This window comes from Dufourea novaeangliae, unplaced genomic scaffold (genome assembly GCF_001272555.1).
Source record: "Dufourea novaeangliae isolate 0120121106 unplaced genomic scaffold, ASM127255v1 scaffold113, whole genome shotgun sequence".
In the NCBI taxonomy this organism is placed as follows: Eukaryota; Metazoa; Arthropoda; class Insecta; order Hymenoptera; family Halictidae; genus Dufourea; species Dufourea novaeangliae.
Genome location: NW_015373986.1, coordinates 840,400 through 857,157, shown reverse-complemented (window position 1 = coordinate 857,157; position 16,758 = coordinate 840,400). Strand labels below are relative to the sequence as shown.

The window sequence follows — 16,758 nt, the reverse complement described above, 5'->3', positions numbered from 1 at the left end:
ACTGTTCAGTCAAAGGTAATCTATACCTCATGATTAATTGTACCCAGAAAGTGACGAATTGTTCCAAATGGAATCGTTCTCCACAAATGAAGCTCGCTAATGGCTCTTCTTTGTAAATTAATGTTCTTTGGACTTGAAAATCCTTTATCAGAATTTCCCATTAAACCGTGGAAATTGTGATTATTCGATGGAAAATAAATCAGAAACGCCAAGACAAACAGAAAACACACCGTCAAAATGTTCAAGAAATTCCATTTTTCTCAAGAACACTGCTCCGTATATTCTAACCTAAAAATTTTTTTTATTAAACGCTTCAAGGGTCAGGAAATCGAAAATGTAACGAATTACTGTTAAAACGTATCAAATTTATTTCTACGCGCCATCTCGCCCCTCGTTTGCCTCTGAAACTCGTCGATCAGGTACCTCCGACTTGTGGACCGTTTCTGGTTAAACATTAGGTCGATGTAACTGCGGGCGACGGGCGTGGTGGACGCAATTAAAAGTTTCCACGAGGCGACACCGCCGCGGGTAATTTCCGTGCACGCCCGCGCGCCTCACTAATTCCGTTATTTCGTATTTCCACGCGGAACCGCCCCAACTCGGACGGATCAACCGTTGTTCACCTACGACTTTCACTAACGACCAGCGAATTCGTGTCTAGCAAGCCGTCACTAGGGCGAGAAATACTGGAATATTCGTTAATTACGCCAATATTCGCCCACGTTTTATTAGAAAAACTTTTGTGGGCGTGATTTAGAAATTTGGAAAACCAATTTGTGGTCTCTATTAAGTCTTATTCGCGAATTGATATGTTTATAAAATATTAGCTTGGTAGATAAAACAATTTTTGGTGGATTTACGGCGATAGGCTCCGCCCACAAACTTCGCCCCGCCCCCTCCACCTAGTAGAAATTTTCAAGAACAAGTCCAGTGTCTGGCGAGCCGTCACTCGGCGCGAGAGACTAATCGAATATTCATTCAATTGCGCAAATTCGACTGACCTTTATGTGACCCGACACAGATAAATTTCTTTAGAAAGACCTTGTGGGCGTGATTTAAAAGTTTGGAGAACCAGTTTTTGGTCTCCATTAAGCCCTATTTGCAAACCGATATGTTTGTAAAATATGAACTCGATAAATAAAACAGTTTATGGGCGAGTTACCGTGACAGGCTCCGCCCACAAACTACGCCCCGTCCCCCGCCCAATTGGAATTTTTTAAGAACGAGTTCAGAGGCAATTCCACGGACATGATTTACAATATGGAATACTTTGTACATAATCGAATCGACCGGGATCAGTCTGTGACCGAGAAATCCTCCTCGCGTGGAACATTCTTTGCTCGCCACACACCATGAATCGAGGAGGAAGGCTCCTCCCACTCGCAAGTACTGCAGCCACAGAGAGCCAGCTCCGCTTTCGGTTTACAACACGATTAGGATTTCTCGGTTGGATCGTGAATCGTGAACCACCGGAATGTCATTACTCGCCTGGAACAGAGACAAGGAATGATCTACATCGGTCAATACGAAATCATGCAACACAGTAAATCATCGATGAGTGTTCGAAGTCGCTGAACATTCAATATTTCATGAACTACTGGCCATATGTGGCTGAAAGAAATATCACTGACTTCAGAATTCCAAACACTATCGCAGTACTAAATTTCATTAAAAAGTTAACGTTACACCTGGAGACCTCTCCTGGTCAGTGCCGAGGAGCCTTCGAACACTCATCGACGATTTACTGTACGGTGAATATATCCTCAAAACATGAAATTGCAGAACTTGTAGAACTATACCCATTATTATCGTGCAACCGAATTAATCATTACTGATAGTTCCTAGCTGACAACTTCTAAAATTTCATCAATTATATTAATTCAATTCCAGGAACGACATCTCTAAAATGAAGATACGAATGAACCCACCTTCACGATGATCCCCTTTACGTCTCCACGCTACGTAGGTTCCCATTCGCCCCAAGATGATCCTTGTAAAGAAACAGTCCCCGATACAATAACGAGGCGACAAGTGATCCACAGATGGGTCCCAGCCAGTAGACCCAATGGTGTCCCCAGTAACCGTTCCAAACCGCAGGGCCCAGTGTCCTCGCGGGATTCATGCTGCAGCCTGTGTAGGGGATGAAGATGAAGCACAATGCGGAGATGCAAAGGCCGAACCTCAGGGACGCTGAGTCCGAATTCCTAGCGTTCCTATGGTCCCAAAGGCCGCATGCGAAGAAGACCAGGATCCCAGTGGCTAACATTTCTGCGAAAAAGCCGTGGAGATCGCTTAGTTTCTCGTTGATGTCCGTCATGCAGAAGTTCATCGCTGTGTCTGGCGTGGCGGCAAAGATCAGTTCCACTGGGGTGATCACCTGTTGGGACCAAAGGGGTTGGTATGACTGATTTGTGGACCTGTCAGTGATTAGGTGTAGCGTTCCAGGGAGGTTCAGTTACCCTTAGGAGACCGTAGCCGGTCAATGCACCGACGCACTGGGACAGAATGTAGACCACTGTCATGGGTAGCGATTTTGTACCGAGGACCAACGCGGCCAATGTTATGCAGGGGTTGATGTGGGCGCCACTGATGTGTCCTACGCACTGGAAACAACAGATTGCGAATTGCAGGTTTCATTGATGCGAAGATTGTGAGGGATAGAAGTGGGGGATTTTGAAGGGAAGTGGGATTTAACGTGGTCTTTACCTGTATAGCGATCATCACGGCGAGACCGAAGGTCAAGGAGATCTGCAGGACACCAGGAACGATACCCAGACTCCCTATGCATCCTGTGCAACCGATGAAGACCAATATCGCTGTTCCAATGAACTCTGCGATGGCGGTGTTTAGGACCTCACGTGCGGTAGCATCCTCCTTTAGCAAGTTGCTCAGCCCTGAAATAGAAAATAGTGGATTTCCGAAGCCGAAATGCTTAGAATCTTGAGTCCTTACCGATTAGATACGTCCTAAAAATCTTAGACGTCACCAATGTCATCAAAGTCCTGAATGTTTTTATAGCGTCCAAAGTGCCTTCTAGTCTTATCAAAATATTAAAGACTTTGAAGACTATTAAGACCTTAAATACCTTCGAGAGTTTCAAGATTTTCGACTTCCAACACTTTCAGGAGCAATCGAATTCTCAAACGACTCAAGACGTACCAAGACTTTCAAAAGTTCTGAGTACTGAATCGTGTTAGAAGTAACTCGAAGTGCTTCGGAGCCAATCACCAATTACAATGCTTCCAAGGAACAGACCGCGTGTGGCTATGGTCTTGAAAGGCGCTGTAGACTGTAACGATTCCATTCGGGCCATGGGGGAATGTCGATGTGAGCAAAAAGGATGAAATTTCGCGTGCCCTATTGTCGATTCCACCCGCGAGCTGGCATCGACCGAGCGTGCAGACTCGCGGATTCCCTTAATGAGCCTGGGCCTCCTCCGACGTAATTAGGAAAATTGCAGCCGATCGAGCGTGCGGCTTCTCCGCCTGGGCGATATTATTCCTCGTGAAACCGGGTCGAACGATAATGAAACCAGACCGCCCTCCATGATATTCGAATCCTCTTTTTCTCCTTTCTTCCTCTCCATTAGGCGTCCATAGACCAGAAGTGAACAGGGACATAATTTAGAATAGGGACCTAGCAATAGGGACCTTATGACACCGAATTTATTTGGAATTTTCTAGACCCCAAAGTGCAGTTCCTGGAACTGGAGAGAGTGCCAGGACGAGCCACGAGATTCTGGAAGTTGGGACGGTACTTTTGAACTTTCGACCTTCCCACCCGAGAAGTTGCTCGAGCGCGATTAACCTGTAAACTAACGGTGTTGAGGGCCAAGCCAGGATTTCGATGGAAGTTCCAAGTGAACCAACTCGGGTCCTCGCTTCGTAGAACGAAACTAGTCATGTGGAGATGATTTTTCGACGCCAATAGCCTCATTGTCTCTAATTTCGGAATTATAACCTATAAAGGGTAGGTGGTCTGGATTGTTTGGGCTTGTTTGCAATGGTGTGGAAATTGGAACCCATTTCTGAGCAAGATTCTCTTGGCAGACTCGTTACTATTACATATATTCGGTCCGTCAAAGTGAAACCGCCCCTTAAAGGTTAATCTGGGTTTACTTATTTTCCTGTATATCTCGAAAACTATAGTCGATATGAAAAAACTGTTGGAATGAAAATTTAATGTCTTCTTATGCTGTATAAAAGTGTGTAGTGGAATTGTTAAAAATTTGTTTCTTAAATAAATAAATAAGTAAATAAACATATTTTTAACAATTTCATTACACACCTTTACAAAGCATAAAAAAGCTTTAAATTTTCATTATGACACTTTTCTAATATCTACTATAGTTTTCAAGGTATATACAAAAACAGAGAAACACACGTTGACATCCAAGGGGTGGTTTCATCCTGAAGAACCGAATATTACCGAAAACTAAAATGCCTGATGCTTCTGTCAAGACACCGTACAAACCTGGAGAGTTTAAAAAAATTTTTCGAGGTACCGAAGTTCTCTTGTCAGACTACAGAAATCGTGTTACGAAGATTCCGCGCGTTCTATTGACTCGAAAATTCGCCTAACTTTATGATAGATCTCGACGTGGGAACTAAGTTTCGAAGTTTAGAGGTTTCCCATCGGGAGGGGGGACACAGAATCACGGGTACTAGTGATTAACCGTGCGTCGGTCGGATATGATTAGAAGCCAACACGTGTCACGCGCAATTTCCATTAGCGAATGTGCCATACACGGGATGACAGTGATCGTTCATTGATGTATGACGATCGACCTGACTGCTGGCTGACTGAGACCTCGACAGGTAAAAAGAGAACTGCTGGAATCACTATTTCCCTAGGCGAAGTTTCTAGAGAATTGAGGGATGATCCCTGAATATATTTGAATTAAGGCTCTGGTCTCGCTGTTGAATGGAATCTTGAATGAAAAAGTCTTCAGTAGAGCTAGAAGTTTATTCAAAAGGACGGAAAATGATCCACCAAAACGGCCCTGCTCAGAATCAAGCTGAAATTTCACTGGAAAATTAGTGTAAATGAGGTCTGATGTTTGGTAATATTGGATTTTTTAATTAGGGGTTCTCTCCTTAAACGAAGTCGTGAATGAAAAAGTCGTGTTTGCCATTGGTACTTCGGTTAAATAAGCGTATAAGACTCCAGCAAAGAGGCGCCGTCCAAAAATAGATTGGAATTCTTCCATCGAACCAGAATGTTGATGCCTGATTATCATTGGGTCAAAGCACTTCCTGTGACAAGCTTCGAACATACTGACCTCACAAAAATAATCGTTTCCCTAATGAAATGCCTTTTTCTATTATGCTTGAATTACATTGCAACATCAGCAACCATCTCCAATGTAGTTGTAAATTAATTCAACAATGGTCTAAGAGGCTTTTAAAGGATCATCAATAAAATTGCTGATAAAATCGAGCAGGAAAAAGCGAATTTCAAAGTTGTATTCCGATCCATATGCAACGAATTACATAAAATCGTGACGTAAATGGTTTTGATAAGATCACTCGCGTAGAAATAATTACCGAACCGTTTCTCTGTTCATCGTGTAACCACGTATTTTTTTAACAAATATGAGGAAGCGTCCAAAACTGTTGCATCTTCGTCCTTTAATCATTTTTATCTTTTCATGAAACATTCATTTCACGTTATGTATACTTAGATTCCTTAACAAAAAACGTTTCTTAACGTTGCAATGTCCGATTGAGTAATCAAGTTCTTATGAAACACTTGTGGCTTCAAGATAATCACCACTGTTTGACGGTCTATATTATTGAAAACATCTCACGAAGTACTCAGTTTTCCGCCATTTTGTTCTGGTGTTATTCGATGCAGAATATTCCAGAGAATTGGTCTAGCCAAAAGTAGTATACACTTCCATTCAAAAAACACGTTTTCTCCTTAGATTTCTAGAAAAACTCGTTCTTTTTTTTATATCTGACGTTTATATATGGCTCAAAGTGATTGTTTCCAGAAATAAGGTAACGTCCAACCGTGGCGATCACGTGGATTCTCCTTTCAACAGGAGAACAACTATCTCTTCATCTTAATTGCCAATGAAATTGCGATGCGAGCGATGAGTATAGGTGTTGCCGGTAATTACGATGAAAGTTACCCGTAATTAGGGATCGAGAAAGTAACGGGCTGCTGGATTTAGAAAATAGTGAAAGGATTCATGTTTGGAAAGCACGCAAGAAAAACCAGGCGTTCGAAGTAAAGAACCCCTCGCGCGCATTAGCGCGCCACCTATGATAAAACGGTCAACTTTTTTTTCGCCATTATCCTCGATCGATAAGAAGGAATCTTTTTACCGGCACGCTAAAAAGTATGCGCCAGGTGATAATCAAGTGTTTTATTTCGAAAATTCATTGTTTATACAGAAATATAAATCGATGTAACGTATAATAAGAGAAAAACCTCAATCTTTTTAGTTTTGTGACTTTCACCACTTTCAATAATCACCGACCTATTTTACAAACCGTTCACTTTTCCACCATCATAACCTAATACTTTTCTCCGCAGAAAGTTCCAATGCATCGACCCAGGTGAACAGAATATGCGCGACCATTCAGAAAAAGACAGTGAATTCTCCATTACATCGTTACACTTGTGGAATATGAGACCCCAAGAATGAACGTACTACTTTTTATTCATAACATCGAACGAACAGGTTTTGTTTTTTTTTTTTTTTTTCGATCTATAGGTTTAAGGTCAACGACAGGTATATAGTTTCGAATTTGAATGAACACCGTGATTCATACTTGACGAGGAAGCACCGTTACTCCCGGCTTGTCCGTTGCACAGGAGACGTAGAGAATGGAGGAAAAAGGGGAACCGTGCGACCGATTCGTTGACCCACGGCGTTCACCGAGAACTTGACCCACTGTCACACTTGCGTGAAACGTCGCCGTGCACGCGTTCCTTATGTCCGAGCCTCTGGGAACCGATCTCGACCTTGTAAAGCGAACACCTGATCGCGTTGTAAACAATCTTTTTATGACAAGTTCATCTCTGGAATTATAATGGTCAACGTCATACAGGGTGGCCCGATTGAATGATATTACCTGATTCTTTACTCTATATAAACTTGAAACTTTTCAGGAAAAGTTGCTCTGTTTCAAGGGACACGTGTAACGGTGAAAAGAATTCTTTCCCACGGTCATTTTTTTACGAACTTTCGAGGTCATTGGTATTTTTCTTCAACCATAACCGTATATTGTTTTCTCGATATTTATTTTTGAGATATTTGCGTTTGAAAATAATTGAAATAAAATCTTTAGGGAATATTAATTATCTTCAGACCTAAATATCTTGAGATTACATTGTCGTAATGGAAATATAGGATGTATAGGAGAGAAGAAAAAGAAACATAGGATTTCATTTTAAAAAAAATATCAGTAACCTTGAAATCTCGTGAGAATAGTGAACTTGAAAAAAAAATTCTTTCGACCGTTACACGTGTGCCCCTTGAAATATAGCAACTTTGTTTTCTCATACAGCAATTGAAGATCGATGCGTTCGATTGCGGAACGTATTTGTGTTCGCTCCGAGATAGCCTGTTTAATTCAAATTTCATTTAGTTTCTAGCTGATCAGTTTGTCTCCTGATAGGCTCGTTTTACCGTTCACTAGCGGCACGATTAGATCGTTGTGATTTACCAGAAATTTAAGACCCCTCGAGTGTCTCGAGATTAATTAATTAACAGCGTGACGTAACTCGAACGAAATTGTTTACAATCTATTTTTCAAATCTCCACGATGAAACATTCAGATTAGTAGAGAGATTAAATCTAAAACGATTAAGTACGACTATATATATGTATAAACTCGAAATATAACCTACAAAAAAAATTGATTATTCGGTTGCTATTCAAGGCCAAGCGGGAAAATCGTGATGGGCGGGATATTTGTAACAGTGGAAACGATTAAATTTAAACTGAGGTAACGGTGAATTCGACGGTGCAGAGAAACAATAGCGAGCTTTCTTAAGCTAATGATAGAAAGTTCCGTTCGAATCAATTTCTGTTTTCCCCGCAATTTAGCTCTAGATCCGTGGCGCGCGCGAAAGCTTCCAAGATCGAGGACTACTTCTTGCCCGAGCGTTCCACGCTCCAATTAACCTCCCATCCGTAGTTTCCGGTTCGCGTTTCCGCGAGCATCTCTTCGAGTTCCCTGAATTCCAACGGAACAAAACCGAACCAACACGACTGAGGAAAGTAATTCTACGTGTGAACTAGATTGAAATTTAAAAAAAAATTTTTTTCATTGTTCTATCATTCACTCTGTTCGAACTAGCAGATGTTCGAGCGTCAAGGTCGTCAGGTAGACAATGGTTTTGTCCGTGAATATGGACGAGGGAAATAGTGTTATCTGGTTTTTTTCCAAGCGTAATGGGACATCTGTTGCGCGCCTAGAGTACAGTAACCCGATTGCCTGGAAACGTAACGCTTTCTTTCCTTTCGCCCAATCACGTGGCCCCGTTACTGTCTCACGGGGAGGGACGGGACGTCTGCATGTCGCGCGTTGCATCAGGAGCATAAGGCCACCGTCCATCCAACTGTGTCCCCTAATCACGCTAATCATCTCGAGCATGTAATAGTTATCGATCGACTAATTGGAGAATTGGAATCGCATACACCGATTACTCTCTTGAACGGACGTCTCTGAATAGGGACCGACTGGGATGAATGAGTGTCTTTCACTACAGGTGAAAGGAGGGTCGAGACAAGATTAGGTTATGTTGCAGGGGATCCAAGGACCAAACGGAATATTTATCAATGGCAATTGGCCGATGCAGTGTCGTTTACCCCTAAAATAGGAGGATTGAACCAAGTTGTTATTTGTTTGGAGGACAAGAAGATGATTGATGAACCAAAATAGTATTTAAAGGAAAACAATGGGTTGAAATATGGAAGACAAGATAGTCTAACACATTAACCGGGGTCAAAGTAAGATTCTTAACCTATAATGTGTACACTTTGTAGACACACGAATCTTGAGGCGTGACGGGTTGAAGTTTTGATGCACGCCTGGTAATTAGGCGAGGCAATTCTAAGCAGAGCGTTCCAAGAAAATGATTAATGATCCGTGCTGCGTGCGTTTCCCGCGACGCGACGGAAAGAAAGTTCCCCCGCGAAAGTATCTGGAACGTGGAGAACGGAGAGAAACGTGGGGTCACGTGCCCCCCCCCCTTCGGTGCGTCCGCGCTCGATATCACGAGAAAACGGAATCACTCTTTTTCTCTTTCCAGGCCACAAAGGACATTGTTTCGCGTCATTTGCATTCCCCCTGTGTCACCTGCAACCTGTTACATTATTACTGAAACGATCGTGAGAATCACAGCGTGGATCCATAAATCAGGGTGTCCAAAAATCAGAAATAAATCAACGCTGTGGTAAACATAGATTTAGTTTAATTTAGTGTTTCTCGATGAGATTACGGTGGAAGATAGGAAGATCTATAGGAGGCAGATAACGCTAGACTACTGGGCGGCAAGTGGAAACGGTCAACGATGATCAGAACCAATAGAACGCGAGCTCGATATCGAAACCCCTATGTTGGATTTTCTCGAAAATGAGGAGTCCAGTAGAAAAACTTTATTCTACATTTTTTATCAGTTCTTCGACGTAGAACCACCTATTCTTCAGTACCTCTAAATACACTCTACAAAAAAATAGAGGGCTTTCTAGAGAAGGACATTTCTCCAGGATCTCCTTTGCCCAATGAATTCAGGGAACAGATTGTAAGGAGCACGATTCATGAAAGTGGAAAACATTGTATCGTAGAATAGAAATTTAGACAAGATAGGAAATCCATTAATAAGCACTCACACGGAGTTTTGAACTTCTCCTTGGCCGCCTGTAGACTTGGCCTGGAGCTGAACGTGATCCCGATGCTCTTTGACTTGCCCACCGAACTTTCCGTGATCCCGGTCGGTGTTATTATCGACACGCCACCTTGCTCCATATTGTGGCTGATTTATTGAGCGTCGATCCAGCCGGTCTGTCTGCTGAAATTTACGGGGTGTCATTAGTACCGAGCGAAATAGCAGAAAGATAGCCGCTTTCATCGAATTAATTAGAATTCCATTAGAATACCTCTAGAATACTTTGAGTACATTCTCAGAGGAAAACTCCTATACAGAGCAATTCTTTAAGGAAAAATACATCGAAAATGTGCAATACAATTTCCCTGTAAATGTTCTTGTTCTTGAGGAAATCAAGTTTGAGCCAAACGGACGCAATCGGTGCTCAAACTTGATTTTCTCGAGAACGAAGCCTCGTATCCAAAAAATGTATTACACGTTTCTCATTCACTTTTCATTTACAAATCGATCCCCATTCAGTTCAAACGTGGTACATTACACTGGAGCGTGTACGCATACCTCCAAGTCGCTTGTAAACAAGCGTAGCGTGACACTTGTCACGGGATCCGATGAAATACAATTGCGTTCGGCAAATACCGGCGGATTACACTCTGTAAACACGTTCACTGGGGGATTCGTGGGTATGTCGCGCAAGAAACGATCGTAAATCGATACTGATGGGGCGATCCAACGGCCGTAAATCGCTCCAGATACGTGGGACGATCGGCTCAAGAAAAATGGAACACTCGGATAGGGTTGTGTATATCGAGCAAATTGACTTGTAAAGATCACTTCCAGTGATTTTCACCCGAGATTCAAAGATTCGCCAGAATGATGGATCCTATTGGTTTTTCGAGTATGGATCATTGATTCGATTATGGATCAACAACCGTATATTAACTCGAGTATCCAACGAACGTCGATTATACTCTTAATTGCATAGAATTTGTTATTGTTATCGATGAACCTTCCCTGGAGTCGAAGTCCATGGAAAGCTTTGAATTTTCCGCGATACACTACGTGTAGTCGGTAGCCATTATCGATAATCCAAATTAATCCATGCCCAAGGGTTACTCGATAACAGTGTAATCTCCACGCAGATCGTTGGAAACATTGATACGTTATCGGATGAATATTTCGTACGAAAGTCGTTCAAACTAACATCGATTCTTTTTAAATTCCGTCTAAAATCCTCTGAAGGTTCAGAGGAAGAAAGAGGGAATCAAAGCTCAGGCTGATTCAAAAGAAATTTCTCTTTAAAGACCACCCAAGACTCGGAGGATCATAATATCACTATTGTGCGTTGGTTACCATTGATGTCTCGGCAAACTTTTTAATTGAACATCTGTGCAAAGCAGTGCGCTCATAATATCGCGTAATTTCAGTGGATAGGAAGTTGAGACTCACCCAAGATAGTATTCTCGGTTCAGGTGTTTCTCGAAGGGACCAAGTGGAGATCACCGAAAAACACTCGTCACTCGATCGTGGATCGATCTACACATAAAAAATGGTTGCGAACGGATTGGAATGGACGCGTTTCGATGCTCGGATGTCGCGTGGCTTCGGCCAGACTGAGTCGTTTCGCGAGCCGCGGCCACCTCTATATGTAGACGGTCTCCACCTCTGCGGGACCGACGACGGGCTCCCGTTACACGGCCAGCATTCTACGGACGAGCATCGGCAGGAGCTACTGCTCCTGCCAAATTCTTCTTCGCCGTGACACAATTCCTCATGGTTTTATGTATTCCGAAACGATGGGAACCGCTTAACGTAGTACTACGACCCTTCAATTTAGATGAACAGTTAGGTTTCGAGACACTGACTGGGCCCTATCGATCATAAAACGCCGCGAGCTTTCGTGATTAACGCTGGGTATCCACTTGAGAACAACTATCGAGGTCTACTCACTGGAATATTCGATACATTAATTAGTGATTCACTGAGGTTTCAATATTACGATCTTTAGGTTACTCGAAATGGTTGGAAGAATATTGTACCTCGACAGGTGGTGGATTTGAAGCCTAAGCGGCGTATCCACTTGAGAACAACTATCGAGGTCTACTCATTGGAATATTCGATACATTAATTAGTGATTCACTAAGGTTTCAATATCATGAGCTTTAGGTTACTCGAAATGGTTGGAAGAATATTGTACCTCGACAGGTGGTGGATTTGAAGCCTAAGCGACGTATCCACTTGAGAACAACTATCGGGGTGTGCTCACTGGAATATTAGGTGCATAAATAAGTGATTCACTGTGGTTTCAGTATTGATGATCATATAGTTTAAATTCAGAATATTGTACTTTGGAAAGTAGTGGATTTGTGAGTTAATGAAAAATGTGTAATTATTTCGACAGAAAGATCGCGTTCGAAAATAGTAATGGCAACGAAAATACACGGCATAGTGGCTGTTTGGCCACGTAAATAGAATCCTCGTTGGCAAATATTCCCGCTTTATTTCTAGATGCGTCGCGCGTCGGTTACATAATTCTCATTATTTCCACGCGAAGCATTTCAGCCCGTGTCGCGTGTACAAGAGGCAACGAATCGATCTGATCTGGGGCCCATTATCAGCCGATAACGCAGCGTCTTCGGTCGCGTATGATAACATTTACACTTCGAGATAGATGTCTCGTATTCGACACGAATGTACACCTAGTCCTTTGTCTGTGGCACACCTGACTCTTTCGGAATCAGATGTAGCATCTTGTCGGTAAATGTACCCTCCGCAAAAATTGCAGGAATACGGGATCGTTCATTGGGGGGATTCGATCGTTGCATAATTATTGAGTAATTCTGTCGAAGCTGTTAGCAAACATTCGGTCGTGCTCGGTATGTTTGGAGAGGAAGCGATTAAAGGCGACCGTGTTCCGTGACGCCGGTTCAGCCAGCTAGACCAAACTCTTTCATGTGTTCTCTTCCTTTTTTCTTTCATTCTTTCACGCTGTAATCGGTCCTGTGCAGAGTTACAATTTCAATCGAATACTACCTAGTGTCGAACCTTAACAGTCCGAGCCTTAATTATGCAACAAACTATGCGTTTGACAGGTTCTAAGGCCTCCCCCACTCCCCAGTGGTGGGGATAACGCCTGGACAATAATCGTGTAGAACAAGCCTGACGATAATCGAGAGTAGTCTGTAGTTACTTTATTGTAAAAAAAATCGGAATTTCCACGTTTAATCAATCAAAAGTGACGAAATACTTTTTTTTTTCTTATCTTTTATTCGTTATTCGGTACTCTTTATCTAGAATTAGCCCATCTCTGTGTTCTGTACACTTGTTCAAATGATTCGTGCCGTTCCCGCCATAAGCCAATGTGGCTTCCTCCGGCACGAATTATTTGCTCGAGAAGATCGAAGCAGATGGAGAACGATCCCGTCAAATCCGAGCAATTTGCTCGACCTTATCGCTGCCCACCCACGCCTTTCATCCGCTGCTAATGCCATTGTACATATTTGCCTGGACGATTAGGCTAATCGTCGGTCTTTGCCACTGTCAGTAAATCTGTCGACCGTAATCGTATCGGTTTTGACAAGTCGCGATATCGAACTAATTTATTCGGGTCTCATTACTCCTTGTTATCTCGACGGAATTAGTTCGTCGAGCTTTGCGTACAAACGACTGACATGCTGCTGATTTTTTAGGTGGTCGAATGACTGCAGAAAGCCTCGAAAAAGAGGTTATGACGGTTCAGATTTGATTTTACATTATTTGCATTTTGGCTCTGCACCAAAGAACACATTCTTAATAATCCATATATACTCCATACGCTCAGATTTGACTCCAGAATTGCTTTATCGTAAATAGTTCCCCAGAAACAAAAGGAATTCTTGTACTTATCGCAATTGTACATTTACTCTAACAGTAAAATATTAATATCATCAAACTTTCACTTTGACTCAAAGAAAACGAATAATATTTACGTTTGTTGAATCCATTTTGACATCGTCACCACGAGTCTGACTCGATGTTATAAGGCAAAGGGTTAATGATTCAATGATTTTCAGGTGTCCACCACATTGTCAGACATTTTTGAGCCATTCAATCTCTGGAAACGCAACGGAAGCCAGGCTATCGCGACTTATTGAGGGGAGGTCGATCAACGGACAGAACCAGTGCTCGTCGATCGATCACGTCGCCGTCTGTGATCGATGCCCGAGCCTCTTTGTTCGACCACCGACTCGGTGGTGGGGGTAGAAAAAAAATCAGGTGATCGATGAAGCCAGGAATAAAAGTCAACGATAACGCCGGCCTGTTGGAGAAGGATAACAACCGATCGGTAAAAAGCCCTCTCCTCGTTCGTGTTATGTCTCTAGAACTCTCGGGCAGCCGAGGACAACAAAAGGAGGATAAATAATGTATCCGGCGTGTGTAATCGCTACGTAGCTCCCGTTTCGTGTCGCCGCGAAAGGAGCAGTAGGTCACCGATGGTTTTTCTCGGTATTAAAGCCGGTAAAACAAACGGGAGGAGCCCTGACCTCCTCCAATTCCACCGTAGAACGCGGTTGTCGACGAGAAATGAACAGGCATAGTCGATACCCTCTGGATCCTCCTCGACGCAACAACCCCGATAACCAGTTGTGCAAAAGTTTTCTAAATAATGACAAAAGCTATCTAAAAAAAAAAACCATAACCATCTGTTTCCACATTTGGCTTGGGTTTTTGCAGGCAACGCCAGCTAACAAAATGATCAAGCAAATTGGCAGCAAGCCTTGCAACATAACCTGTGTCAATTTGGGGACAAACACGGAATTCTGCGCGGAAGCAATTTGTTGCGTATGTTGTTTATAACAAATCTTGCATCGAACTTGTAGCCCATAACAGACATTGGACAAAATTTGACTTTGCAGGTTTCGATGTAGTAAAAGTAATATTTCTGTACTGGGCCAACTTTTCTTGATGTCCTTTCGACCAAGGAAACGGAAAGTATTAAAAAGGACACAGGGTGGATGAGATTGGATGAGCACCGATTGAGGGAATGTGGAAGTTGTCCTAACCTAAAATAAATTAGATAGATCATGATAGGATCGAAGAAAGAGTTATGGTACTAACGATCCTAGCCGCGGGAATGTCTCTCCTTTCCCTTTTCACCAAGAAACTCTATCGCTTCCGGCTACCGGACCTCTACGATGCTGTATGTCTAGCCCAGTTTCCTCGAACCGCGACGACCAGGAAGCATATGGCGAACTAGTTCTTGCCCGGATAACCAGGTCCCGGTTTCAGACGCAAACAAAGACTGTGTTGGATCGATAGGTACTCCGTAAGTGCTCGCTGAGAGCTGCACGTTAAATGCTCGTGCGTCATATTTGCTACTGGGCGGGTTCTTCTTGGAACCAGCCAAACGATTTGCTTCTCCAACTTTCAAAGAGTCGGTGCAGTGTGGCCAGCGAAATCCCTCAATCAGGGAAAATGGCGGATGATTCTATCTTGGTAGTGGGGGAAAGTAAAGTAATGACACTATAATATAACCTATCACCAGGCCGACTCCAAGCCCATCCAAGTGTCGCAACCAATCTTTAACGCTACAATTGTGAAGTCATTACTTTACTTTCCCCCACTACCATGACAGTATAATCCGCCATTTTCCCTCAAAATCCCTCAATCTGGTCACACTGAGTCGATGGCTGGAAATTAGGAACTAGAAATAGAAAGATTAAAAGCCTTCTTGTCGACGAAATGTTTTTTCATTTGTGGTTCTTCGTTTAGTAAAAATTTTCTGAAAATAGTGCTACCATTTTTCCGATTAAAATGGGACTAAAAAGATATGTGGATTTTTATCGTTTTCGATGACGTACGAACCGATCCAATGTGATAATCGAAATTTTCGTTAACAAAGAACGAAAAATGAAAGCTTATTTACTGGTCTTGATCAGACGAAATGGCGATTTTTCAGGCGTGTCGCTTCCGGCGAGTTACCAGCCACACGAAAATCCACGGAGGTTCGCGTAGGTCATCGACCCGGTACTGAAACGTTATGCAAACCGTTGTTAGTTAACCGCCGTGGCGACCGGTTGCATAATACCGCGAATTAGACAGGAATCTCTTCGATACCATCCTTAGGATAATCCAAGTCCAGGCCCGGATTAAGATTTTTCGGGGGCCCCTTTGGTTGAAAGGGTTGAGGGGGTAAACAATTTCTGTAACAAAACATACAATAAAATACATAAATCTTCAATAATAAAAATTTAATCAAAGTAAAATTAAATAACATTTAATCATAACTAACAATACTTCGTTATATTTTAACAACTTTGATCCAATTTATTTCTACGTTTAGTGCACTTTCGAATTATTTCAAAAGGGAAACAGTAAAAATTTGATTCAATTATTTTTTTACATAAATAAAAGCCTTAAATCGGGGCCTCCTGGAAAGCGGGGCCCATGACTGCAGCCCTCCAGACCCCCCCATTGATCCAACGCTGTCCGAATCCCACAGTAAGCACTAAGCAGATCCAACGATTCCCTCCTCTCCGATAAATTCTTCCCCAACGTCGGTGTTTTTCACGTTTTGTAACGATTCTTTTTTATTTTTCCTCGAAATGGCCACTTAGGAACAGTTGCGGAAGATCAACGGCGAGAGCGCAATTACAGATTACACGCGTCGAAGCCAACCGATGAGCCACTACCGGCTTGAGAACCATTTAATCGTTCGAACAATTAACTTCTGGATGGTCGTAAAAGTGAATTTGTTTACGCGCGTGTGAACACCAGTTCCGCGATCTAATCGGGCGTGAACGCTGGCCGGGGGATTTATGAACGATTCGATCCACTTGCCCTTCGCGAGGCCAGCCCCGAAAGAAAAGGGAACAAGCCTGGTTCGCAACATAACATATTAAATGTAGTCAAGAGCAAAATTAAAAAAAAAAATTA

The 16,758-nt window shown here is 42.6% G+C and overlaps 1 protein-coding gene across 2 annotated transcripts; it reads right to left on the bottom strand.

The window, feature by feature from the left end:
• Positions 1-355: 355 nt before the first annotated feature.
• Positions 356-11,447, bottom strand: LOC107187389 (aquaporin AQPcic-like). 2 transcript variants are annotated; one of them, XM_015575479.1, is made up of 6 exons: positions 11,293-11,447; positions 9,851-10,029; positions 2,707-2,894; positions 2,460-2,603; positions 1,929-2,377; positions 356-1,488 (listed from the first exon to the last, which is right to left on the bottom strand). In XM_015575479.1, exons 2-5 carry the CDS (start codon positions 9,984-9,986, stop codon positions 1,946-1,948), a joined length of 900 nt encoding a protein of 299 aa, XP_015430965.1. In that variant the 5' UTR covers positions 9,987-10,029; positions 11,293-11,447; the 3' UTR covers positions 356-1,488; positions 1,929-1,945. The 2 variants fall into 2 exon arrangements, with proteins under 2 accessions (XP_015430965.1, XP_015430966.1); XM_015575480.1 differs by having other exon boundaries at positions 9,851-10,026.
• Between the last annotated feature and the right edge of the window lie 5,311 nt (positions 11,448-16,758).